We start from the raw sequence: 27,915 nt of genomic DNA on the forward strand, positions 1-27,915 counted from the left end.
GTTTGACCTTGAACTTCAACACCCCCAACTTGGGCGAAGTCAAATACCAAAGCTGTGACAGGATGGTATCGGGTATCAGTGCTTTTTGAGCAACAATTCAGTTTTCTTCACCTTTAATATTAAAAAACAAACAATATCGATTAACATTAACAAAAAGTTATCTGTAATGGAAACAATCCATAGAAGTCTATGTGAGAAATATCTTAAGTTTTCTCGAGTTTCCAAACTTTGAAAACTTTGACACCCCCACAAGTGTGCATTGGGTCCGTCCCCTTGTCAGTTGAAGGTTCTCAGCTGTAAAGAGACTCATCATATTTCACATTTGCACAGGACTGAGCTCAAGATGGCGGCCCGGGGACTTGTTCCCTCATTATTAGCCGTTTTAAACTTCATAATTTTACAAAATTCGGGCTATGCTCGTGTCTTGACGCCGCCTTATTTTAACCTAGCTGAAGCCCGAAGAATTTATGCGTCTGCAACTTGTGGCGTTGGAGTAGCGGAACCCGAGCTTTTCTGTCGATTGACCGGCGCGACATCGGATAAAGAAGAGGCACGGCGACAACTTTTGCAGGGGCAGTTGTGCGATCATTGTGATGTGTCCGTCCCTGAACAGAGTCACCCGGCCGAATTCGCCATAGACGGGTCAGAGAGATGGTGGCAAAGTCCTCCACTCTCAAGGGGTCTCGAGTTCAATAAAGTGAACCTCACCGTCAACCTGGGACAGGTCCGTATATTTGTGCAAGCTTCTTGATAGGCCTATAGTGATAAATAATACAACACAATAATTGATAATAATTTCACAAGGTCTCAGTGCCAAACTTAAAAAAATTAGGTATATTCTTCATGACAATGTAAAAACTAATTTTGATAATTATTACAGAGCCCACAGCTCTGCATTTGGATCTTAGTGCATACTGCTGAGGGATAGGTAGGGATACTTGAGTTCAATACTCAGACTTTTTGCTTCATGCTCAGCATTGGAAGGTATGCAGAGAACTAGTTCATCTGATGTCCGGTATGCTGGGATAGGGTGGGGTGTAACATATCTTGTCTGACCAGTGTCCATGGTATGTCCATGAAGCATCACTAAAATAAAAATATATTGGCATACAGACTGGCATTTTAGAAGGGTCACTGTGTTGTGATATGACTGGAAAGTGATAAAAGAATGCTGTAAAGTTAACTTAACATTTTCTCAGATCTTTGCATTTACTTGTGTCATAGTTCTTTTGATAATGTGAATTATGTACACAGAAGTGTTTCTCTGTGCAGCCCCCTGTGCGTGATTGCATTAAGCTGAATCAGCATATCAGGACTCTCTCCAGTTCATGCAGGCTTGATGTGATTTTTACATTACCATTGTAGCTACATGATTATACGTCTTGCATAGCAGGGTTCATCGGTACACTTAGCAGCTGTCGTAAAGTCATGTCTTTCGGCCACATCAGTATCCTCAAGACACCTGAATTGAAGATTCAGATTGTTACCTCAGATTTGATCATGTTCTACTTATCATGACTCAAAGCATCAGTTGTATTCAAACTCATCGATCTGTGGTTACTTTTGGCTAGGTAAGCACACTGTGCACAGTTGGCTACATGTGATGCATCACATGCAACAGGTCACTTCACATTCACATTTATGAAGTTGGACTGAGATGCATAAAGTCGCAAGGCTCATGCTGGCTTCCTCTCTGGCTGTGCGTGAGAAGGTCTGGTAGCAGTCTGAGAATGGGCGTGGGTTTCCCCTGGTCTTTGCCTGGTTTCCTCCCACCATAATGCTGGCTGCAGTTGTAGAAGTGAAATATTCTTGAGTACGGCGTAAAACACCAATGAAATAAATAAATAAATAAAATTGCATGTCGACTTAAACCCATCTTTAGTTTGAGTGACCTATAAAGTTGCAGGAGACAGAGGATCTTGAAGGTGAAGGGAACTTAATTCAGTCGATGACTAATTAGAGGTTGATCATTTAAATGGTAAAGTGGTGGTTTCCAACCCATAAACCCAACCAAAATTCAAACTTTTTGGCCTTAAAAACCAATCAGATAACAAAGTGGTGCTCTCTCAAAAACACTAAGTTGTTAAAGAGTTAGATTTCTTCCTATATTTCCCATGGACAATGCATGTCAATATGTATTCAAAACACTTTGTTAATGTAGCTGACAAGCATATAGGAGAGAAAGTTGTTTCCTGATGATTAAGATGAAACCTGATCTCCTTCCATTTAGACAGGTCAGTGGGTCAACCCTAGGCTGTGAGGTTTTCTGCTGGCACAGAAGTTGTTGCTTGGCTATAGTTGGAACATTCATTTATGTCTATGTACATACATGAGATTTGTTTATTACTATGCCTGCTGAAAGTGAAAGCTTAAAGTGCATTATGTACATCATGTATTACACATAGTTTTATGAGCTAAGTAAAATTAAGCATAGAGGATGTGTGTTTTGCACATAAACTACATGTTACATTTGAGAGGGAGGGGATGCTCTGGCTACATGTAAATTTATCAGATAATTGAAAATAATGCATTATGATGACTCTGAAACTTAATAATGCAATGGACATGGGCGGGATGTAACAATTGCACGTTCATCGCTTCACTGAGTTTCATATCGTGCTGCTGCAGGATTTGATGGAGATCAAGCTTGATCTCTCTGCCACGCTTCAGCAGACATTGTAGAGCTTCTAAATGACAGCTGTACATTATATATATTATGTCCTAATGATTGGAGATAAAAGGGAATTATTTCAGTTTACATACACGCCATTTGTAAGAAAAAAATGTGGCTACTTTGACAAAATCGTTGTTACTAATAATTTATCCATAATAATTTTGTAAATTGCAAGATGCACCCCAGTCAAAGTGTAAAATCTAGTGTTAAAGATCATTTTGAAGACGTCAATCAAGGAACAATAATGCTTTAACTGGTTTTCATTTTTCTCACTGTTTTGGTTTGTTTGAGTTTTGTTTAACCAAGTTAGGTTATCATTCCCTTTTTTAAGGGTTATACCCAATTAGCCATGAGGCTGCATTTTGTCATTCAGCAAGTAACAACCATTCTATTTGATCGTATAAAGTTGTTTTCTAGTAAATATATTATTGAAGATAAAACCTTTCTTTCTAATGCAATTTGTGATGTATGAACATTCTGCCAGTGTTTTATGCATAGATTTTGCTCTAAATTGAATATCTTAGAGACAAGCAAATAGCACGAAACAATTTGTGTTATTGTAAAAGTAAAAGCTGGCTCGCTGTAAGCATGTAGCATACATGTACAGTCTCAGCCACACACATACATGTACGTGAAATACATCAAGGTGGCCTTTCCAATCCCAGCTTAATTGAAGAACTTTCATACATGAGCTAAAACTGGTTCATCAACTTTGTGTAGGTTGCTCTTACTCTAAATGCTCTTTTCAGCATTTAGGAAAAGACTTATACAAGTAACCAACCTTGTATATGTACATGAACATGTTTTAAGTGGCAAGTTAATGTATTAGTCTTTCCCAGCTTTAACCTGTTCCCTGAGCAGCGTCTGGCTGAAATACTGTCAAAAGTAGCATTAAAACTATGATCGACATTCATTGTAAGTAAGTTTAGCATACTGTACATATCACTGAACTGCAGTGCATTGTAGTACAACATACACATTCATTTGTTATCTTTAAGTGTTTTCCATGAATAGTTTATAATAAAATTGTATTCTCACAATGGAGGGGGGGGGGGGGGCGCTCTTGCTGACTTCCTCTCTGTCGTACTGAATTTCTATAGGGCTCTGTCCGGTTTCCTCACACCATAATGCTGGTCACGGTGAAATACTCTTTGAGTATGGCGTAAAACACCAATCAAATAAATAAATATTTTTCTCCTTTGCTCTTCTCCACAATATGTGGTAGATGTATAATTATATATAACTAGTAGTAGAATGTTTTGTTAAAACTGAAATAATAATAGGCTGAACTGTTAAAATAGAACATGTAACAGTTTTTTTATTTGGTATGGAAGCTGCATACATCAACAAGTACACTCTTACAGGCAAGTGCTGGTATTGAAATACCATAGCCATGGTTGATTTGATCTCTTGACATTCAGTTGACATTCAGAATGTTATGTAAGGAGGACAGCCAGGAAAGGATGTCTTTAAAAGGTTAATCCAGGCCTTTCCTGATGGGTCAGTCACTGGCTATCCTAACTATGTGGGACTGATTATTCCCAGATGTTGGTCAAGCTCAGTTTAACTTGGGTCATTATTCCCTGACCCTTGTGGAGTTCCAGGGATTTCCTGTGGCCTTTTGTTCTAGCCTGCCTGACCTGGTATCCTACACTTCAGACTTGTGTAGCAACCAAAGGCTAGTTCAAGGATTTCTAGGCAATGGGACACACACACACATGTACAGTGTACCTAAATACTCTCTTATGTCTCTCTAGTGCACATAAGTTGCATGCATGGTGGCTAATTGTTAGAATAAAGATTTAGTGTAATTATTCACATAAGTATACTTATATGACAACTTGCTGACCTTTTTGCTTATTATAATAAATTTTGCTATGCGAAAGGAAATATTTACATCAAACAAGATGATTTTAGCTCATCCTATTCTACCCCTGTGGTTAAGTTATGATTTCTTTGAAATCAGGGCTTCGTAGTTGTAATATGTTCATGCAAACATACGAGATAACCAAGGAACCAAATTTATTGGGGTGGGAGGGGCTGTTCATGGCATGCCTGGAAGTTCAGCTATTAAGTGTAACAGTTTTTGTTGAAAGCTGTCCTCTTTTGCATTATAAGTATTTTAATAAGAATCATTACATGTAATTCATTTGTTAGTGAATTTTCAAATTTTGTTGAATGACATTTTTTGTTGTATACATTTTCTTTGTGTAGGTGCACATTTCATTTACCATCTCTTAACTCCAGTTCGACCTTGAAGGTGTGTGCTGTCACTATTTCAGTGTTTGTTGAGCAAGGGACCTCATACATACCTTCTCCCCTTCCTCTTGTACTATCTAATAAACCATGTATGATGTAATTTTACTACAGCAGTTCCTGTTATACACTGTGCAAATTTAATCAGTATTATCAGGACTTGAAATGCATTATCTTGTCCAGATTTGTCTGGTGTTTGATGTTATCTTTAGGCTAGTGCATGGGAGAAAAGCAAGCCAGACTAGAGGGAGTAATAGGTCATTGTCAGTGTACAGGTACAATGTCATACTGACCTGTGAGGACCTCATAGTCTATGGCCCTCTCTAATCTGTCCTCATCCCTCCTTCATATTTATGGCATTTTATATGCACATTTATGATAGACAACTTCCCTCAATGAGAACTTTTCTTCCCATCATAATGCTGGCTGCCCTCGTATAAGTGAAATATTCTTGAGTAGGGCGTAAACCACCAATCAAATAAAATAAAAAAATAAATTTATAAATTTGATGTAATGGGTCACTCGTGTGTATTTATAGATGTATTCATCTGTATGTGCTTTGGGCCTTTGTTGGCTTGAAGAGTGTTCAAGGATTTTTTTCTTCACCTATGAGGTTGAGAATTAGGACCTGGCTCCATTTTTAAAGCTCTTGTACTTATTTTTTTTTTTTTCATCACACCTTTTTACGATTTGCCAATATTATTCAATTTAGGTAAAACTTTATGTAAGCAATTGAGCAGTTGGTAGCATTGAGCATGCCTTGCTAAGTGAGGTTTGTCCAAAATGATATATGAGAACTGTCTTTCAATAATTTTTCAATTGACAAATTTAACATGGGATAGATAATAAAAGAAGACTGGAACCGAGACACCTGATTTCAGATTCTAGCTGAATGTAAATGTCTGAAGTACCCTTACAGGTGTCTGTGTGTGTGCTTTATATTTTCCCTAATTACAGAGGTGATGAGGCTGGAGAGCTTGTATATGTTTTGTAAAAACCTAGACAGAGTTTGATTTTTTGCTTTTTTATTTTGCTTCCCAAATGAGGGGAAAAAAAAAGTGGAAAAAAAAGTCTGTAATGCACATGCTTTGTAATTTTTCATTGAGTTAAAAATATTTGTTAAAATGTTATTCCTGAGTAAATGTGTTTACAAAACATACATTGTAAGCAGTTATTTTACTGTATATGTGTGTATCTGGAATGGCAGCATGTCAGAGGTTAAGAGCCGGAATTTCCTGTGTTACTCATTCAGTGTTTGTGGGTGTTACTGTGCTTGTTGAGTGTTAGCATAAAATTTCTGTCAGACTGTAACTGTAGCCTGAGTGCCTTCACCAGGCTAACATGGACAACCTCCACATGTGGCATACATATGCTTGCTTGTACATGTATGTATAGATATGCATTATGTAGGGTTGGAACAGAAATTTGCGTGTATACTACATAACAAAGTGCTCATTATTGACAGAAACACATGGCAGCTATCACACACTAAGATGTTCTGGAAAAGTTTCTCCTGTGACAAATTGTCCTTATACCAAAGTAAATGATGAAAATCAAGCAAATTGTAACCTGCGGATGGTCGAGAGTTTTCCTGTGCTATGTCTGGTTTCCTCCCACCATAATGCTGGCCGCCACCATATAAATGAAATATTATTGAGTACTGCGCAAAACACCTGATCAAATAAAGAAATCAAACCAAATTTCATGGGTACAGTACCACAAACGAATACTTTTACATGCCCATGTAAATATATAATAAATTGGCTGTTAAGCACATAAACATGTCATTTTTGTTAACCACATTTTCATGAGTCTACTGAAAATACAAGAATGTTGAACAAATGACAGGGTGTTCAATTCTTTCCATCTGTTATACATATTCTATTCTGAAAAATTTTCTCATAAACTAGTTTAATGTAGGTTTCAAATTTTGGCTATCTTGAGGAGTATCTAATATGAATGTTAAACTTCAAAAAATAGGTTGATAGTGTTTCTACAAGCATGTGATTACTGGTGAGGGGTTTGTCTCTTAAATTTTGTATTTTTGATGCCTTATTTTTATTAACCATTTTGTTCAGAATTGGTTGATAATAAGTCTAGAGTTTGGGCTTAAAAAATGACTATCTTGAGGCATACTGGTAATATCAACTGTAGTGTTTCACACTACTTCCTGTCTTTGTTCTTCGTCAAGCAAATTATGGCAGTTTTGAACACAAATATGTCAGATATTACCATAACAGCACCTGCAGAAGCAATTTAGTATACACCGAAAAACACCTGAAAACCAAGGTTTTGTCTGACATAGTGGATGCTTGTCCTATGTCACCTCTGTGAAATATCATTGTGGTAGTTTTACATTCTTGTTCATTTTATCAGCATTGCTCGAAATCCTTCTACCATAATGCTGGCTGCCGTTGTATATGACGGAAAATATTCTTGAGTATGGCGTAAAACACTGATCAAATGTATAAATACCAGTACACAGTCAAAATTACGTATGTGGGATATATTTAAAGTTTGTGTCTACTGTCCGTCGGCGGACTTTCACAACTACCCCACTCACAAAACAAACTATATGTAAATTTGGTGAGGAACTGATTTTACAAGAGATTTGCTTTTGAATTATTATTTGTGTTTTTAATGTTTGATTCTATGTTTGGGCAGGAATTCCATGTTGCCTATGTGTACATCAAGATGGCCAACTCTCCCAGACCAGGTGTTTGGGCTCTTGAACGATCGACAGACTTTGGACAAACATGGTCACCTTGGCAGTTTTTCGCTGACAATCCCAGTGACTGTCTCTTCTTCTTCAACACTCCATCCTCAAATGGTATTCTGCGAGATGACTCTGTTATCTGCACCACAGAGTTCTCCCAAGTTGTGCCCTTGGAAAATGGAGAGGTATGAGGCCTTTAGGTTTTGTTCTGTAATTTGGTTTACATCTTCACAAACTTGCTATATCTCAATGATGATAATAAATGAATAAATATAAATAACAAACGATGTATATATACATATGATTATAGAAAAACTCTAAAGAATTTTAGAATTTATATGATTTATCTCCCAATTAATTTCCAGATTGTTGTGTCCTTGGTGAATGGTCGTCCCAGTGCTAAAAACTTTTCCCATTCTGAAACACTTCAAGAATGGACAAAGGCAACCAACATCAGACTGCGGTTGATTCGAACGAAAACCTTGTTAGGTCATTTGATGGCCTTGGCCAGGCAAGATGACACTGTGACCAGACGAGTAAGTTAACAGCTCAGAATTTATTGGGAGATTTTTTTATGGTGTTGCTGTTGTTAATCCAAAAAAGAAAGTCATTTTGCTTTCATTCGTTGTTGTAATAGTACACCGAACCATACAACAACATATGGAAGTAACAATTTCATTATCATCTTAAACTTCATTATGTATTAGTATAAAAGTTTTAATTTTATCAGGGGGAAGGTCTGCCAGCAACCTGCGGATGGTCGTGGGTTTTCCCCGGACTCTTCCCGGTTACCTTCTATCATAATGCTGGCTGCTGTCATATAAGTGAAATATTTTTGAGTACGGCATAAAACACCTATCAAATAAATAAATAAATTTTATCAGGAACAAATTTATTAGGGGATGGACCTCATCTTCATGTTTGTCATGATGAATCTTGCAGTACTTCTACAGCATCAAGGACATATCAATTGGTGGTCGTTGTGTGTGTAACGGCCATGCCGACACCTGTGACCTTCGCAGCCCTGAAAACCCTGCCCAGCTCTTGTGTAACTGTCAACATAACACCTGTGGAAACCAGTGTGAATACTGCTGCCCAGGTTTTGTTCAGAAGAAGTGGAAGAGAGTCACTCAAGATGCCTTGTTCGAATGTGAACGTAAGATGGTTTTACCTGTTTTGGATTTCTGATATCCACTCTCCAATGTCCACTTTCAGTAAGCCCTTGTATCATTACGTGTTTGTAACTGCTATGACAGTGTAATGCCTGCACCATTTTTTGCCGTGTTATCTATCAGCATGAAATGCTAAGATGGGTTTGTGCAATTGGGCGAGTTATGTTGTTCTGGGAGATCATTGCCATGGTAAAACCAGGTACAGCAATGTGTTGTGAATGCCAAACATTATTTAGAGTAATAACTTGAGCAAAAATCAATATCACAACATTCTTTGAACTTATTCCTGTCCTTCCTGAATGAAGGACATATATTATTTGGTTGTACTTAGGGCAAATTCATACCCTGCAGTGCAAATTGTTCGGTTAAAGCAAATCATGTGGTGAGAAATCCCTCGTGCCAATGTAAATTTTCTTTAAAATGATAGGACTGACATGTGAACAATAGTCTTTTGAACAACCAAAAAATTTCGTTTTAGTTTGTGATTTCACCTAACCAGGATTTCATTCTCCAAACACTATCTAGTCAGTCAGTAAGTACAGAAATTTGCTTGCATTTTCTGACAGACTTTTTTGTTTTCAGCCTGCCAGTGTTATGGTCACTCCAACCAGTGTTTCTATGACCCAGAGGTGGACCGAAAGCGTCTCAGTATAGATATTTATGGCAAATACATAGGTGGTGGAGTTTGTCAGAACTGTACTGTAAGTATCATTTGGATATTGCTCACTACAAATATTCATATTGGATCTGTTACAGATAATTGGCTTCTGTGCCTTTCCTATAAGGAAAACTGACTGATCATACATCCCACATGGTTTGCATGTGTTGTCATCCTACCTTTGAGAATGAACCATTATGCTTTCTTTGACTAATAAAGAACATGTTTTTCACATTGAACTTTTGTGGTGATATGCTGGATATAAAACGATTGAAATAGAGATCATTCTTGTGTTAGAGATATTGATTTTTTTTAAATAGCATAACACAGAGGGAATCAACTGTGAGAAATGTGTGGCTGGCTACTACAGACCTTACGGCGTTCCTCGTAACGCTACTGATGCTTGTCGGCGTAAGTATTTATCAGGCCAACTATTGACATAGGGGGCCTCCGTGGCAAACATTGTTAGCTTGCCATTGCAGCGCAATGAGCCGGGAGTCCCTCACCAATGCAGTCACTGTGAGTTCCAAGTCCAGCTCATGCTGACTTCCTCTCTGACATGGGAAGGTCTATAAACAACCTGCGAATCGTGCATGGTGGGTTTCCCCCAGGCTCTGCCCGTTTTTCTCTACCATAATTCTGGCAGTCATATAAGTGAAATATTTTTGAGTACAGCGTAAAACGCCAATCAGTTAAATAAGTAAATACTACTGGTATATCTTTTTTTAGTCACATAGAAAATAAGTAGATCATATTCAGTCTGTTGAGAGAAATCACAGACTTCCTGAATGTTTTCTGGAACTATAGAGCGAAATGTGTGGCTCGGTCGTAACCCTCTCACATATGTCGATATCAGTACACATCTCAGTTATGGCCTAAAGCGATTCAAAATAAATTATGGGATAAATAGGATATATAATTCTTATTTGGTTCATTTTCATTTTGCCGAAGGCTCTTTTTTTATCAATTTGAGGGGCCTCTGTGGCTCAGTTGGTTAGTACGCTAGCGCAGCGTAATGACCCAGAAGCCTCTCTCACCAATGTGGTCGCTCTGAGTTCAAGTCCAACTCATGCAAGCTTCCTCTCTGGCTGTACGTGGAAAGGTCTTGCAGCAACCTGCGGATGGTCGTGGGTTTTCCCCAGGCTCTGCCTGGCTTCCTCCCTCCATAATGCTGGCCGCCGTCGTATAAGTGAAATATTCTTGAGTATGGCGTAAAACACCAATCAAATAAAATAAATTAATAAATAAATTTATAAATTTGATGTAATGGGTCACTCGTGTGTATTTATAGATGTATTCGTCTGTGTGTGCTTTGGGCCTTTGTTGGCTGAAGAGTGTTTTTTTCTTCACCTGTGAGGTTGAGAATTAGGACCCGGCTCTTGCTACATACCCCAGGGTACATGGATTCACACCAATATTTTTCACATTGACAGAACAAAATGAAATTGTTGTTTACATCTTTAGGTTGTAGCTGTGACCTGAGAGTTTCAACAGGGGAGTGTGAAGAGAACACAGGACGGTGCTTATGTCGTCCAGAATACTATGGCGAAAACTGTGATAGGTTTGTGTACAGTCACATTCTGTTTGGCTCTTGAGATCCCTGAAAATTTAGAAAAGTTGTGCACTTTACATTATCATTTCCAAGGATCATTTTCAGAATTGTGAAATTTGGTAACGAGTCCTCAAATTTTGTTACACGCAAGGAAAAACTATCTGTAAACTTTCAAGTAGTTTTGATATCTTTAATGGCTTTCTCCAATACTCACTTTACATTTGCATTTCTTCAATTTTTTGTTAAAAGAAAACATCCTTAATTTTCACGACTGGGAAATGCATTAAAGCTGTTAATTGATGGAAACGAAATCTGTGTGCAAGCCAGATCAACCATGATCTTTAAATGTTATGATATTTGTTCTATCTTGATTAAGCCATCACATTATGTATAGAGCTTAGTCTGCCGCTATATACATGTAGAGTTACAGGTACATATTAAACCATATACTTTGAAATGGGTTGTTCTAGGTGTGCCATTGGTTACTTTGGATATCCGGTCTGTCGTCCGTGTGATTGTAATTACAATGGTACAGAAGGAGGTGTATGTGAAGTTGGTGGTGGCCAGTGTCCGTGTAAACCTCAGTATGTTGGCAGGAACTGTGACATGTGTGCCTTTGGTTACTACGGTTTTCCCGACTGCTTCCGTAAGTTTGTTTTAAATAAAAAATGGAACTACTGTTTCATTTTTTTTTTACTATTTTTTTTTTTTCATTAAAAATATTTGCTCATGTTAGTTTAAAAAAAAAAATACTGTATATGTTCCCTTGGATGATTCTGCACTCCCTTAATTTTCTCTCATTGCGACTAGCCAAGAAATGAATATAAAATGGGTGTATTATTTGTCTTTCGTTATTTCAGCGTGTAATTGCGGTGCAGCAGGGTCAGTGGGATCGATGTGTGATGTAGAAACTGGTCAGTGCAGCTGCCGTAACAATTATGGGAGTCGTGATTGTGCAGCATGTGAGGATGGCTACTATAGCTACCCCATCTGCTCATGTAAGTTTACAGTTATATATCATTCTGGTTACACATTACACACATACGAAAAATGACCTTCCTGTTTCTATGTGGACTCATTGATGGATTGTGTATTGTAAACTTAACTTCCCTGCTGACTTGTACTAAAGTCTAAATATTGAAAACCTCAAGTTTTACCTTTTGCATGTCTGCTTGTTTTAGAATTTGTAATCTTTAGCTGAAATATATTATTTCTTTTCAGGTTATTCCAGTTTTAAAGACTATTTGTGAAAGTAATGTTACTGCTCTTCCTTTTAGACTGTGACTGTGATCCTGCAGGAACTGTGACAGAGATCTGCGATAAAACGTCTGGAATTTGTCTGTGTGGAGAAAGCTATGCAGGACCTCGCTGTGACAGGTGTGCCTCTGGATCCTTCAACTTCCCCTACTGTGCGGGTAAGTTAAATAGATTGTAGAGCAGCATAGTAGGAAAAGATCTGGGCATGGAATGCACTGAAGTAGAACCAGTTTTTCATAAGAGTCTTTTGTCACATCTGATATAAAATGTGAATGTAGCGCTTTTTCCGGCCTTAGCCTTGTAATGGGTTCTACAGGAAGACCGCTGTATTCTGACATGATTTTTTTCTCTTTTTTTAAGCAGAATTCCACTTTTTATCTGGTCACTGCCTATTTTTTCATCAGATTTCAGTTTTTTTTCTATGCTGTCTTAGGTAGCTTTTACAAATTCCGACCTCTTGTACAAACGAAACAAAAAATTCGGAAGTCTGTTTGACGATAGATATCTGCTGATTGAGAAAGCGTGTGTTCAGTGGAACAGTCCAAATAGTGATCTAACGAGTCCAAGACAAAAGTTGCCATGATTATATAGTGGTCGTCGGTGTCACCAATCAGTTCCCTACTTTTATGATGTATATTTGAGATCTTAAGCGAGGCTGGTGAGTGAAAATTGAACCACTGTTAATATGTATCTTTGGCACATTTCTGTGACCTACATTATGTGTCCTAACAAACTTAGCGTTTCAAAAAATGGCATGGGTTTGGACCAATCGTGAAAGAAAGGAAGAAGATGAGAGAAATGGCGACTCGAATCATCGACCGGTTGGATAGGGATTTTGATGCGCGAGTATTGGACAAAGGGCTGAAAAACAGCTGGAAGTAGGACCTGCTTTAATGGCAGGTGGACATGGGATATGTGGGGAAATATATGCTAAAGATCAGATCTGCCAGTTTGGCTTTCTGTGGCTTTTCTGCCACAAAGAAGTAAACCAGAAATGGAAGCACAGGCCACTTTGACCAAAAGGAAGGCCAAAGAGTTGTGCAGTTCAAGCAAAACAGTGGTATACCGTGGTGGTGTTAAACCGACAGCTGTCAATCCCTGATTTGAGAGTTGTTGTTGACTGAAAGAGAAGTTTAGAAAGACTGGATGCAAATTGAACAGTCAACATGTATAACGTGTATTGATAGGTCTGAACCTAAATGAATTGTAAAAGTAAAAAAGCCTTATTTTAGAGACTGCTTTTTTTTGGACCTCCTTATTAACAGGCTTTTTAAGGTCTCTGATTGGCCTAAAGTGCCTCTACAGTCTTCTAGAAACCAGAGCATTAAGGGGCCTGGATCCTGGCCTTTTGGAGCTATTTTTTTTTTTCTTTGCCCACAGTTACATGTGTATATTGTAGTTTTTAAACAATGATATTACATGTGTTTGAATGTGACAATGTTTTGATGGCTTGGCCTAACTTTCACTTTGATAAATGAGGCTGCCATTGCAGGGGTGAAATAAGTTTTCATAACGTGCCATGCCTCCCTCAGTGATGTGATTGCCTTGTACCAAAATTTTTAATTGGTGAGAAATGTATCAATGATAAATATAAGTAAAATATTGGATGAAGAAATTATAATCAAAGCAACAATTATAATATGAATTTTTGTCTTTTGCCTCCATTAGCATGTAACTGCACATCACCGGGGTCCCTTGGTCAAGCGTGCTCAGATCGTGGCCAGTGTAGATGTCAGCCCAACTACGGTGGCCTAAGATGTGATCGATGTGCTCCAGGGTACTACAGATACCCCAAGTGCTCACGTAAGGATGGCTTTCATATGAACTGTTAGCTATAGGTTACTGTAAATGCCTTTTTATTCGCGGGCATAAACTTTTGCAGATTTGGTGAAACATTCGCGGGAATCAACTTTCGCGGATCTTAACAGAATTTTTGGACAACTGATAAACGAAAATAAACTTTAGTACAGAAATCTCAAGTAATAAAACATTACTTGCATTCAAGGAACAATGTTTCATTTAAACTTGTTTATACCTGTAAGATGTGACAAAAATTCTATACAATACAATAACTTGATCATACAAAGGAAGTTAATCCTCCTAAGCTTTTAATCTTTTGAAGACTGTTAATCTTTAAAAGACAAAGCCCTTTCCTGCTGTGTAAGAAAATATTTGTGTCACCCACTCCGGGAGACGATGAAGGATTAAATGTGATATAAATAAATCCCACTGTTTAATTCTCATGCATCAGCAGTGTGAGTGAAACTGTGAGTGAACTGTGACAGATTTGAGTAAATTTCTCAGAAATCTTAATTATGAAAAGGAAGTTTGAAGTGCGGAAACCCTGCGAGCAATATTTCGGGGGCGTCAGAAAGGTAATCTGACTGGAAGGCAAGTACAGTTGATAAAAGAACAGCCTCTCTCATCGTACTTGTTTGTATAGCATATCACATACACACGCCCTGTAAAAATTATCGCTTTGTATGCCTCTAACCATGGCAATAAATCAACAACAACATTGCAATGTGGCGATACTTAGATGGAGCTAAGCCTCCTTAAAAGAAAGCAAGATTAACTGATGATCAATTAAGTTGGATTTGTGAAAGCCAGAATACATTCTAAGTAGCTATTTCTAATCAACGTGTTTGAAAAAGTATTAGAACTGTAGTGCTTGTTAATGAATTTATAACCGCAACGCATGCTACAATAACAAATTACGTACATGGGTTTTGTATTCGGTGGCACTTATTTTTGCGTAAATGTGTTTGCTGCGAAGTCCACGAATGTTAGCACCACATGAATAAAAAGGCATTTACATTATTCATTGACCAGCATAGTGAACATCTTTTTATTTTCAAGAACATCAAGGATGAAACAGTTGAATTAAATGTGGACATGCTTTTCTTGCCAGAGCAGCTGTTCTTTCTCAGTACAAATACGTAAAGATGTGACAAAGTTAAAGTGTATTTATAATTGAAGGATGGTACAATTCTGAAGCAATATTAAATTTCATGTGTTTGGTTGATGCTTCAGATTGATGTAAAATTGTATTTGATGCAGTATGGTTTTCTTTTCTTGCAAATTGATCAATAAAACTAATTTTGGAAGAGGGGAGAACAGTTGAAGCTATAGTGTGTGAAGGAAGGGTTCATATAGTTATGTTTGCATTTTTAGCATGTAACTGTGATCCTTACGGTTCCTATGGCGCATCATGTGACCAAGAAACAGGCCAGTGTAATTGCCGAGACAATTTTGAGGGACTTACCTGCAGTAAATGTAAAGAGGGATTCTACAATTACCCAGCTTGTGAAGGTAAGGGGATTTTTTTTTAAAATTCAAGAAAATTCATTAAAATGCAATGTTCCTTATTTAAAAGAATGAGGCTTACAGTCCAGTAGAAATGCTGTGACAGTAAAAACTAAAAAGCCAATATTATTAGCCATTGAGTTGGAGAAATTTTCTGTCTCATTTTCTGATGAAAGGCTCTGCTTTATAGTCTGTTTCTTTTGACTTGTCACCTATATTCAGCTCCCTGTAGTGTATGACAAATAAAAGACAATTTTGATAGTGAATATGACTGACCTTATAGATAAAAGAAACTGACTGTAAGCACGGTACCTTTCATAAAATACACCTTTTGAGCTTAAGGAAGTTAATTCAGTGGGTCCTTATTGCCTTTCCCATCTAGACCCAGTTGATAAGCCTGTGTCAATGAAACTTGCTGTGGAGCAAGGGTTCCATCCAGGCTCTGTCAGGCTTCCTCCCAACGTAATTCAGTTGCTGCCGTCATGATAGCTGAAACACTGCTAGGTGCCAAAGTAACCAACACGAACAGAGTTGTACATCTTGTAACCACCCCCCTGCTGCTTTTCTTCCCAAGCATTTGTCGATGTGGTTATTGAATTCACACCTCTGTGAAGTATGTTTTTTTATTTTTTATTTTATTTGCATTTTATGAAGGTTGTGTATTGGCACACAAGTACACCCAATTTTGTAAAAATATATTAGTACTGCGTAATTTGCTGATGGTGCAACATTTATATTTTCCTGGAGAGGAGAGATTTTACGCCTTTGCAAGATTTTAAATCTTGTAAATGTTTCAGAACAAAATTTGTTTTGCTTACATCTTTTATTTATGGTATCTTTTATTAAACGATAGTTGTACCAGGATGAAAAGTAAGTTGTTGGGTTGTTGGATTTTTATCGAAATGCTTTTTAAGTAGAGCAGTTCATTTGATGTATTATTGTAAATTTCACCTGTGGCTTTTTTATCACTTTATTTCACCTGCAGATTTATGGGATGAACTTTTTTGGAGCATGTTATAATTGTTGCATTGAAATCATGGCTACACTGGTTGCTGTAAACTTTGTGAAATAACTTTTGATGAATTAGTTTGGAAGTGATCAAAATTCAGTTTTCTCATGTGAAAATGTATTTTTTTTCTTGACAGGGTATCTGCCTTTGAGTAAGGATTTGTTGTAGCTTAGCAATGATCCATGCCTGTCACAAAATGTTCATCTCTATCGGTCTTTAGCTAGTGACCAGTAAGAACCTTTTTAATGGGTACAGTTTCTGGGGATCTAAAACCCTGGGTATATATTGAGTGTATGCTCAAATGAAACATCTGACATTCGTTGGGTATGGCAGAGCAAATTTCTGCAAGTGGCTATTTAGTATAGTTGTCTGGTCAGTGTTGCAAAATTTGACCTCTTTGCATACTTTTCTGGATTTAGGTGCTTACCATGAAATTTCTTGTCCTAGGCAGTTCTTGTAACATTTTTGTAGAAGTTCCATGATTTTTTGGCTTAATTCAGATTTGTAGCATGTGTAAATTTTTCAAAACTATTTGGGTAAAAATTGTTAATAAACTTGATAGTGGATGAACGTTTGTGTGGGTATGTGGATTTATGGTAGCTTCTGAAACACTCGCTGCTTATGGGTGTTGATTTTCTGCTAGATCTATCTCGGCTCGGTGACTTTAGCACAGCATTTTATTTTACAGCCTCTCGTTGTGATTATACATGTATATGTGACATTTGCATTGAAATTTATCTAAGCCAGTCCCATGTACATTATGTTCTCATTCTTGAATAATTAATATATGTACCTCATAGTGCAGAAGATTCCATTTTCAAGAGCGTATAATGCTCTCTGTCTCTGTGCTTTAAAGTTTAAACTTAAAAAAGGTTTTTATACTGACAGTAATTCTAAACACAAAAAGTTAGTATTAATAAATTGGACAAAAGATGGTGTCTACTCTAAAAGGTTATGTGGTGTCCATAATTGTAATTGGGGGAAAAATAGGTTGATACCATGTACCAAATCTTGTGCATCCTATCTTCTCTGTTCATTCCAAATAAAAAGTTAGTCAGATACATTGTACAAGTTTGTAGTAAAAGGATTTTTGTATTTCCACATGCTTGTAGACAGTACAGAGTTACTCAGGACATTGTAAAAGTTAGGAAAATTTGATCTTTCAAATGCTGTACTGGTACTTTGCATCAAATGCATATATAAACCCCATATACATCTGGTGTACTAGTACATGCTTGAAAACATAAGGTTCGTTAATACACTGTATAATAAAGTGCAGACAAGATCACTGCTTCAACTACCTGTTCTGCATTAAAGAACTGTTACTTTCTAATAGCTTAGGTGTGGTTATTGCAAATTGTCAAAAAGCTGTGGTTTAGGTGCATGCTTGGGGGGTGCTGGGTGCACACGCATGTAGCTGGAAGCCTCTTATTTTCTTCAGTTTTCAATTTTTTTTAGGAGTGGGGAGGAGGGCAACAGTATGGAATTAGACTATGTGTTTCATACAATGTAATTAGAACATAGTTTACATCTTTCATGAAATGATCTCTTCAACAGATATTTTACACATGTAGTAGTAATCATAACAAAAACTGGTATGTGCAAGCAAAATGGAATTATTACTACGGGCAGTGTAACCTAAAACTAGTTGGCTGCATGTAGAATGTTTGTTATTTTGCCTGTTAAAAGAATAAAATGTGTTCACAATCTTCAAGTAAACAATACAGGTATTCTGTTCTTGTAATGTTATTCCTTTATGCTGAAAGACTAAAGAATCATTTCCATAAAACTAATTTGCTTTAGATTGTCCTCCAGGTCTTCATTTCTTCATTTTCTTTTTGCACTTCTAGAATACTGATCTTTCAGATGGATAAACGGGAGTGCTATCTTAGTTTGAAGACCTCTGTGCAGTAAAATGTTAATAAATTGAGGAATAAAACATGTACATTTTAAAATATAATTTATATTACACTTGCATGTTGTTTATTACTGCCAAGTGTACATTGTATCCTGCTATAAAGGTGTGTGGTATGTAAAGGGCATTGTTCCTATATACAATGCACACACAGTTTGGTGGCTTGACTTTAATTAGTTTGTGTGTATTATTTTTAAATAGACTTTATTGGGTATGTTTTTGGAGATTGCAGAACTAAATTGAAGACTTACAGTGTTGTAAAATTTTGGTTTATTAACTGCTTGCTTTGCTTGTACTTGTCCGTAATGCAGCATATTTTTTTTGGCCATGTTTTTCTTTCAAAACCCTAAGCATATTATAGTAGTCCTACATGTATTTTTAAAATGTTCTCAAGATTTGAAATGTATAAATGGTATTTCTAGATGTTTGGAATGAATGCTAGCAGCTGTGAAGTCTTATTGTAAGAGGTGCATGGTTGTACTGTGACATCGATCTTTGGTCTGTCTGCCTATTGGAAAGTGGATTTTGAATCAGATATTTAAATCTTGCATAGAGGACTAAAACTGAAAGTATTCTTCCACTCTTCTGAATATCAGAATGCAACTGCAATCCAGCTGGAGCTAAGGTTGTGCCTGGTTACCCTCTGGGTGGATGCGGAGCAGTCAATGATGGGCGACTTTGTGAGTGTAAGGAGCGTGTGACGGGAGAATCTGTGACCGATGCAAGCCATTGTACTGGAATCTTGATCTCAACAACCCACAGGGATGCGAAGGTTAGTTGGTCAAAAGTGGTTGGATTAGTTACAGATTAACCAGCAAAACTACAGCTATTCACGTGGTAAAATAATTTCATGCCTCATCACTCTAGATTATTAAATATTGACTAGCTAGGCATTTTAATGTTTTTTGCAGGCTATCTATCTGTAAATCAGTCTGCTGTGGTGGTAGTGAAATAGGTAAGATCAAGTAGAACAGTGACATTCAAGTAGGCTAATAAGTAATTTCTTGTATTTCCAGAATGCGAGTGTTACTCACCTGGAACTCTAGGTAGCTCTAATGTGTGTAACATTTACACGGGCCAGTGTGATTGTAAGGTGGCTGTGGGAGGTCAGCAATGTCGAGGATGTCGCGATGGGTACTACAATCTCCGCACTCAAAACCCATTTGGATGCACAGGCATCCTCAGCATTTCCTTCAGAGGAAAATATACCTGTACAGTTGGATGTGCAATGTTTACAGCGGATTTTAGTGATGTGCAGGCATGTCAATAAGCTGTCACAACAATGCGAGAAAGCAGTTTGAACATGTGGTAGTTTTGGAAACCTTGTCAGGAGTATGTCTACTATGTGTAACTGGTGGTTACCGGCCTAAAATGGCGTGAAAATAGAACACTTCTGAAATGGGAGGCCAGTTTTGATTGTAACGTAACAACTGATTAGCATGCCTCTCCGACCGGATCGTACTTTGAGCCAGTGTTGGAATTTACAGGTTTGTAACAACTGTGGCTTGATACCTTTTAACTCATGGATAAAAATATAGGTGTGACTTGTCAGGAAGTCTTCAAGCCTCCCTGTCACTTCCACAAATCAATGCCCTGCCTTTGTCACTGCTCAACTAGACTTGTTTTCACTGTCAGCTGTTAAACCAGTCAAGTCAGCTGTTAAACCAGTCAAGTCGTGGGCTCCAGTTGCGCGACTAACAAGTTCTTTGTTAGCCACAGTGGCTGACATTTTGGTCGCATATTTTGGGTCATTACGGTATGTATACAATATATAATTTTTTTATTACATACGATGTAAAACCCCAAGCATACATAACAACATAATGTTACTTGCAGATTGTGACTGTGACATCGGAGGTTCTGTGAGTGGAACATGTGACAAGACCAGTGGTCAGTGTATCTGTAAACCTCGGGTCATGGGCCAGAAATGTGACATGTAAGTTAATGTTACCTTGGTATTTAACTATCTTGAGTGGTGATGATTACTACTGACAATATGGAGTCTATCTCACTTTCTTTATTTTGATTATTGATCTTTGAAAAGAAAATGAGATGTCATAAAGTTTTTTTGACTTTAACACAAACAACAATAAACGGATTGATAAACGCCCAGACTGAAACTTGAAAAACTGGCCACTTTTTATGCAGTAGATGAGTTCTTGAATCACGTAACATTAGTAGTATTCTAAAATGAATGTGAACAAGAAGAGAACAGCAGTCTAGTGTTGATTAATATTTATTCTGCTACCTGTTCAGGCCTATTGCAACCCACTACTTCCCAAACCTTGCACCAATACCAGTATGAACTGGAGGAAGGACGAACCCCAAGGGGCACCAAAGCCAGATTTGACTATCAAGAGGACATCTTTCCCACTACTCATGGAGAGGTTATGTTGTGCTGTCTGCTCTCCAGGTATGTCTCCTTTCAGTGTCGCTTATGCGGTCAAGTAGGCCACTCTTTGGAACATGAACATACTCAAAGCATGCCAAGAAGAGCTAGAATTGCCAATTAAAGCCAACACCCAATCAACCAAACCCTGCGTACTGAATGGTCAAGAAGTACGCACCATATTGCTTTATTTATGTTCCAAACGAGATCCCATGACTTATTGTACCCACTTTATTGGATGAAAAAAAAATTATGACCATTTAAGAATAGATGCATAAAATACCAGGGTTACTAAGGAATATGCCTCAAAATTGAACTTTTTCTTTTAATTACTCTCAATTGCATAAATTTATTTCACTTAAAAGCATGCTTTTCTTTTTAGAGTTCCTATCCATGTATCCTACAAGAATAAAAGGTAGCAGCCATGTTTTGATCATTGTGCCCATTTCTTGATTCACAGCCTGAAGTGCAAGTGGATGTGTATATCACCAAGCCTAGTCTGTATCGACTTCTGTATCGCTATGTGAACCGTAATGAGGAGACAGTAAGGGGAGAGGTAATCCTCACACCCGAGAGAACATCGGATGTACAGCAGACCAGCAGTGTGGTTTTCGAGCCCTCCCGTGACCCACGCTTTGTCACTGTGTCTGGTAGTGGTGTTGTCTCCACTTTTGTCCTGAATCCTGGACGTTGGACCATATCCGTTAGATCCCCAGAAAATGTCTTTTTGGTAAGCTCCTTTTTAAGGGCCAGAAGTCACATCATTCTGAACCCCCTTTTTTTCTGTTCAAATTCAGGAGGAAAAAAAACTGTAATATCTGTAATAAAACCAATTGTTAGATGGTGAATGCCATGTCCATACTTGTAGATTGAGTACAGGTGCACCATTTATAGAAAAATCTATTTCTCATGTCAAGCCTCCTCTGTCGATGAAACTTCTTGTAGAAAAGGTGGTACTTTCACTTTGTTCACAGCATTTCTGTGTGGAAAAGTGGAACAAATCCTGTGATCTCCTTAAATATGATGTTTTGATAAACAGGATTGATGTGTGTTTGCAGGATTATCTGGTGCTTTTACCTCAAGCTTACTATGAGGCAACTATCCTGCAGGATAAGGTGGCTAGACCCTGTACTGTTCCCAATGACCCTGGCCCGTAAGTCTTGCATACATAGCCATTATCAGGCAGTAAAGTCTTCTGTTATGCAACTGTATCATCTCCCAGAAAACATGGGTTCAACTGGAAAAGCTTCAACAGATTCACATTGCTAAATTACCAGCTTTCTCCCTTAATATGGTGAATAACTTGCATAAAGTCATACATGTATAGCTGTTAAATGCTTGGAAGATTTTCTGGTGGCTGGCCCCATTCTTATGATCGGAATCGGTCGTGTACTGTCATGACCCTGTGGATGAAAAGTGTATGCCACTATATTCATGGAGATTGTGTTCCATGCCATCATGAGCTGTGAAACGAAGTTTACAAATAAAATCATAAGCATCTCTTATAGTAATGTACAAAATGTTAACGTTTTGTGTTGTGACATTACATTGGGAGATTTTGAATTTGTAATGCATAGATGTGAACTTCATTTATTAAAAATCCCACATTCATTGAATGAGGTCCTCTTCATTTACAGGATGGTTTTTACACTTGCCTTGTTGTGGTAATGTTATGCCCAAAATACACATGGCAAATCAAGTTATTCTTCACAGACTTGATCTTTGTAATAACTACTGTAGCCTGTTTAACTGCATCTGGGTGACATTTTCTTGCAAATTGTCACTACAACCCAGAATCTGGGTTGGATGACACCCACAACATCCTTCTGGATTCTTGTGTATTTACACAAACTGCAGAGTTAGGTGAAGTCAGCATAATTTAAATTCAACAAAGTACACTGGACCTCAGCATTAGGACTTAGGAATAATTTTCTTTTTTGTGACGTATGATGCCTGCTGTTTCAGTTGCTTGCATTATGTATACCCACCAACTTCGTCCTATCCAAGTGTACGTGGTGAGAATGGTTATGTAGCTGTGGACCAACAGCGTGTTAGAACTCAGATGCTTCAGGAGACTGACATCTTGCGGGAGTATGGAGTTTCAGCGATGGGTCTACTGGACAGGAACCAGGTACCTTAATAAATAAATAGACAATGTGGCAATTTTCTATTTCAGGAGTAAGAAGTAGAGGGAGAATGATAACCATGATGTTAATGGCCATTATGTCCTACATTTGTTCTTAACAGTTACATTTATTTGAAAGAGAGCAATTCCTTAAAATATTCACGTTTTTAGATTCTGATGTCCTTATTGAAAGTCTCCCACAGATGAAACTTTTTTCAATTCAGTTTTTACCTATCCAGTAAACTTAATGTAGTATCTTGCTTTATCAACTGTACTTCACACAATATGGCTGAAGTATTTGCTAAGGTAGAGTATTAGTCATTCTTTCTTGCATTACTTTTGTACTACAGTTTGTCCACTGTACATACATTTAGTGCCATACTGAAGTGTCACCAAGTAAATTGATTGTGTATTTGTTTTAGAAACTCCTTTTACCTGGACTTAGTGGTACCAAACCCTGGAGAGTATGTGTTGGTGATGGATTATTATACAGATGTTCAGACAGAGCAGGAACTTACTCTTGAGGTTGCGTCTCGTGAGGGCAGAACACAGGCTTTCCTTAGGCCCCTACATTGTACCTACAGGTAAGGGACAGGCGTCCATCCAATTGAATTTTTGATACAGATATCTGTAAAAGATATTGTTACTTGTAAAAGATACAAGATGGAATTGATGAGGTGATTCTCATAGCTGTGTGGAAGCCTCCAGAGGTCTCCACATATCATAATGATAAACCAGATTTTTATTTTTAGACATTTCAATTATACGTGAACTTCTGAGGCAGTATATTAATGCTTGTTTCAGCTCTCCATGCAGACAAGTTGTGGTTGACCAGTCCGGTATGCCTGTAAAATTCAACGTTACATCAGGTTATATTTCCATGACTATAACTGGTGAAGAGGATGTTAAGCTTGCCGTGGTAAGGAATTGTGTACAGAAGATTTTCATTTCACTTAATTGGCTGATCGACATCTAGCAGGTAATGCAAAATCTGAGTACATGTAGATGTAACATTGAGTTTCTATCAGTCATTCTGATTGCCTTCTGAAAATAGTAAATTAAGCTAAAAATGAAGCTATGTTGTAATTCACTGTGAAATGGTGAAAATCATTGTTTTTCATGTATATGCCATTCTAATGATTACCGGAAATGCCCCTGTTTTTTTACAGGATAGTGTGTCTGGAGTGCCATACAATGAATGGGACCTTGCCTTCCTTCGGCCAAGCATAATGTGTATTCGCATCAATGGACGGTAAGAACCTTGGTTATCATTTCAGTGGAAATAGTATAGTGTGAAGAGTTGATTTTGATTTTAGCCTTAAAAGCAGTTTGGTCATGTCATTTCCTTTGCTATGATTTTCTTCTCTTTGTGTCTGCATGCCAGTGATGGTTGTAGAGATATACAGCAACTTTCGAGTCTGCGTGTCCGTTTTATCTGAGACTGTTTTATACATAGAACACATAACCTTCTCCATAAGGATAATGATTACTGGTCCTATTTAGTGTGGATTTTGTGGGTAGCTCTAATAGTTTGTAAAGAGGAGGATACCTTAAGCTATGTTGTAATATACCAGGGCCATATCTAGAAAAACATTGAAGGTTCTGATCTCAACTTTAATGGTGACATTGTAACTGTGCATAAAGAAATTTTAAAAATGCAGCTCAAAATGATGCTTTCAAAGAGCTTTTAAGTCGGTGAATAAAATAGATTTATATGAAAACTTAATTTTTTATTGGTACCATCATATTTTTGTTTAATTTACTTGTTAGTTTTAATACAGCTTGTTTAGTTTGGACAGTCAACAGTTTAGAGTCCAAAAGTTTCCAGAATCAAAATGAATCTAGATATGACCCTGTATACATTATCACTGTACAAATAAACTACATTTAGTGACAAACAACTGGCAAGGGAATCTGTATTGTATATCGATGCCTTTTCTGACTTGTAAAGAAAAACACCAACTGGAGAAGCTTTCATCCAGCATATGCAGTTTTTAACTGAATATAAAATTTCTTCTACATGTTGTAATTTAAGGACATCGGGGTTTGACTAGTGATAAAATAATATTGCCTGATATTCACCAGTGTGGCACATTGAGCTTTAGAAATGAAATGGGATGTTTCATGTGGGAAGATTGGGTGCTGACTTGCCAAGGACACTGACTACTGTCACATAAGTTAACTGGTTCTCAAAATGGGTCTACACATCAAAAACTTAAATCAAATCAATGTTGCAGATGTGTGGAGTCAGGCTATCGTAACCCAGTGGGTTCGGTGCGAGTGGACTTTGAATCTGGTTATAATGAAGATATAAGAGCTGAAGACTTGCCGCCAGGAATTCTTGACTCCGACACTGGCCTGGTCAGATTGGACAGCACATTGGTCAGTACTCCCAGCGTTGTTTTCATTTAATCTGGTGTAATATACCAGGACGTTGTGGTTGCATTGTACACATTAGATAGAAATGTGGAAAATAAAGGTGGTGGTTTCCACAAGAACAGGTGAACATTATATATTTGAGAAAATCTGGATACTGAATAACATTAACCAAATCAGTAGCATTTATTTAATTGCTGCAGAGTTTGTATTACAGGTACATTGTGTACTTCGTAAAAGTTTTATTATATATTTATGTTGGCTATATTGCCTGATACATGATGACTTTATTCTGCAATAAATTGTCTCTCCAGCCTTCAGTGGACATTGATGTAACAGTGCGATATGCCACTCAGCATGTGTTAATGCTGCACTATTACCTGCCTGGAAGTTCTGGCTTTGATGTGGATGTAATTGTAGAGGTGAATGGGCAATCCATCAAAGGTAAAAATATGTTCCTTTATGTAATTTTGTTCTTATAATGTTACATTTATTTACAAGTTTCCTCTAGGTCTGACCCCACTGAAGTAATTTACTAATAGATTTATCTTTCTTACAAATGACAATATATAAATTAATATTTGTGTGCATAGTTTATTGTGATGTCTAAAGTTACTATCTAATATTGATTATTGCAAGGTCTTTAAGCTCAAATGACTGTTGAAAGCAAGGTAAGAACATCGATATTCCATAATTCTGCGGTTGTATTTTAACTGTTTCTGCGGTTGTATTTTAACTGTTTCTGCGGTTGTATTTTAACTGTTTCATCCATTACAGGTCGTTTCCGTCCAACCTACTGCCCAGGGGTGTCAGGATGCAGGGGCACTGTCTTCTTTGACACACAAATGACAGATAACATCCTAAACCTGAAAGACACAAATGTCCATGTTATTGTTAACAACACTCAGGGAAATGAAATCTGGCTGGTAAGATCATGAAACTTGGACAGTAAAAGAAAATGACAATTATTTCCTTACCTCAGCGGTGTAAAGCAGTCAATCCTTGTAGTCATGTAATCCTTAACAACAGAGTGGTGTGGTGATGGGTGATCTTTAGCAGGATATGGGGATTAAGACAGACTTGTTAATCAAAGGCGGGATTAAACACTCATCTTTAATCCCTTATTCTGTGTGAGTAGTTCTAACGAATGCATTAACTTCTGAAAAGCACAGTCTTTATGCTTGGACTTTATGGTTCTTCTTTTCTTCAGAAAATGGTTACAAGATGCATGTAGAAGGAAAAGTTTCTAAACTGATAATCGAAATACATTTAACAATATTTGTCCGTTCATTAATATTGATTATTGAGTATTAAATTTGTGATTTTTTTTTTATACTTCAGGTTGAACAAAACATTTGTAATCACGAGTCTCCACTAACTGAATTTTGCTCAGTTTTACATGCTTGTTCTCGTAAGAAAATTTATTTTCACCCGGTCTGTTTGCATTAGATTAGAACATACATGTACTCGTCTTCACACCTTACCAGTGTAGGCTAGCATTCTTTGCGTGAAAATTTGGAGGAGGTGTCAGTCTACAACTGACAGTGTATTCAAATTTAAACAGCTACATGCGGTGGTGTTGATATGCAAATTGCAACTTTGTTTACTTTCAGCGTAGTTTGTAGGACAGGTCAATCACAGCAAGAGACCCGTTCTGACCACCTGTTGTTTTGCCCATGTGGGTAAAGTGTTAAGTAGGTTAAGTGTTTTGAAGATGATTATAAGACACCAACCGGCTCAGGACATGATGGTTTTACTGAAATGGTTTAGTATCAAGGCCAATCTCAAAGCCTTACTTAAAAGTCATCATCATAACCCAGTACGTGACAGTATGTAAGTTTTTGAACTCCTGTCATATAGTTTAGGTTTGGCGGGAGATTTCACAGTCAGTCTTTTTTCCAAGAGGCAGGTCAATGAAAATAAATTCATCTGATTGGTCAGTGTTGAATTCTTTAAGCTGTCAGTTATCTGTAAGACAATTTCTCATGGCTGAGTTCCCAGAAAATTTGATGAGGAATGACAAGAGCCTTTCACCAATACAATGTTTAAAATTGTTGCAGTACGAAGCTGTTAATGAGCATTAAATTTCACACATGTAAACACGATGTTCACCCCCTGCACACTGTGTTTATGATCGCCATTTTATGAAATCTTTCTACCATAACATTGGCCGCTGCTGTATGGGTGAAATATTCATGAGTCACTGCTACATAAAATACCATCAATGCGTTACATATACCTGTACAAGACCATTACACTCGTCGGAGATAGGTATTAGCCGATTTGCACAGTAGAAAATATGCTCTTCAAGTTCACTGCTGTTAGACAGGTGGTGGCATAGAAAGTTTGATCTCGATTTCACTGATTTGGAATCCCTGATTGAGGCACTCAACATTGTGTGAAGTCCGCCATTATACTCGCCTACTGATTAGATTACAGCACATCACTATGGGAATTTGGAGGAATTTCATGAAATTGTGTATTTAATTTGATAGCTGTGCATTTTTTAA

At 37.5% G+C, this 27,915-nt stretch overlaps 1 protein-coding gene across 1 annotated transcript in view; it reads left to right on the plus strand.

The window, feature by feature from the left end:
- The first annotated feature begins 343 nt into the window (after positions 1 to 343).
- Positions 344 to 27,915, plus strand: part of LOC135470900 (laminin subunit alpha-like) — a 61,310-nt gene continuing 33,738 nt past the window's right edge. The window contains 28 exon segments of the mRNA XM_064749949.1: positions 344 to 724; positions 7,595 to 7,831; positions 8,012 to 8,182; positions 8,589 to 8,802; positions 9,401 to 9,519; positions 9,797 to 9,887; positions 10,941 to 11,037; positions 11,499 to 11,674; positions 11,889 to 12,026; positions 12,306 to 12,443; positions 13,954 to 14,088; positions 15,460 to 15,597; positions 19,112 to 19,213; positions 19,216 to 19,287; positions 19,532 to 19,690; positions 20,352 to 20,451; positions 20,772 to 20,796; positions 20,798 to 20,885; positions 20,888 to 20,928; positions 21,365 to 21,634; positions 21,963 to 22,057; positions 22,870 to 23,035; positions 23,453 to 23,613; positions 23,834 to 23,948; positions 24,199 to 24,281; positions 25,267 to 25,411; positions 25,720 to 25,849; positions 26,183 to 26,331. Coding sequence (XP_064606019.1) covers positions 344 to 724; positions 7,595 to 7,831; positions 8,012 to 8,182; positions 8,589 to 8,802; positions 9,401 to 9,519; positions 9,797 to 9,887; positions 10,941 to 11,037; positions 11,499 to 11,674; positions 11,889 to 12,026; positions 12,306 to 12,443; positions 13,954 to 14,088; positions 15,460 to 15,597; positions 19,112 to 19,213; positions 19,216 to 19,287; positions 19,532 to 19,690; positions 20,352 to 20,451; positions 20,772 to 20,796; positions 20,798 to 20,885; positions 20,888 to 20,928; positions 21,365 to 21,634; positions 21,963 to 22,057; positions 22,870 to 23,035; positions 23,453 to 23,613; positions 23,834 to 23,948; positions 24,199 to 24,281; positions 25,267 to 25,411; positions 25,720 to 25,849; positions 26,183 to 26,331 — 3,936 coding nt within the window.

This window comes from Liolophura sinensis, chromosome 7 (genome assembly GCF_032854445.1).
Source record: "Liolophura sinensis isolate JHLJ2023 chromosome 7, CUHK_Ljap_v2, whole genome shotgun sequence".
Lineage (NCBI taxonomy): Eukaryota > Metazoa > Mollusca > Polyplacophora > Chitonida > Chitonidae > Liolophura > Liolophura sinensis.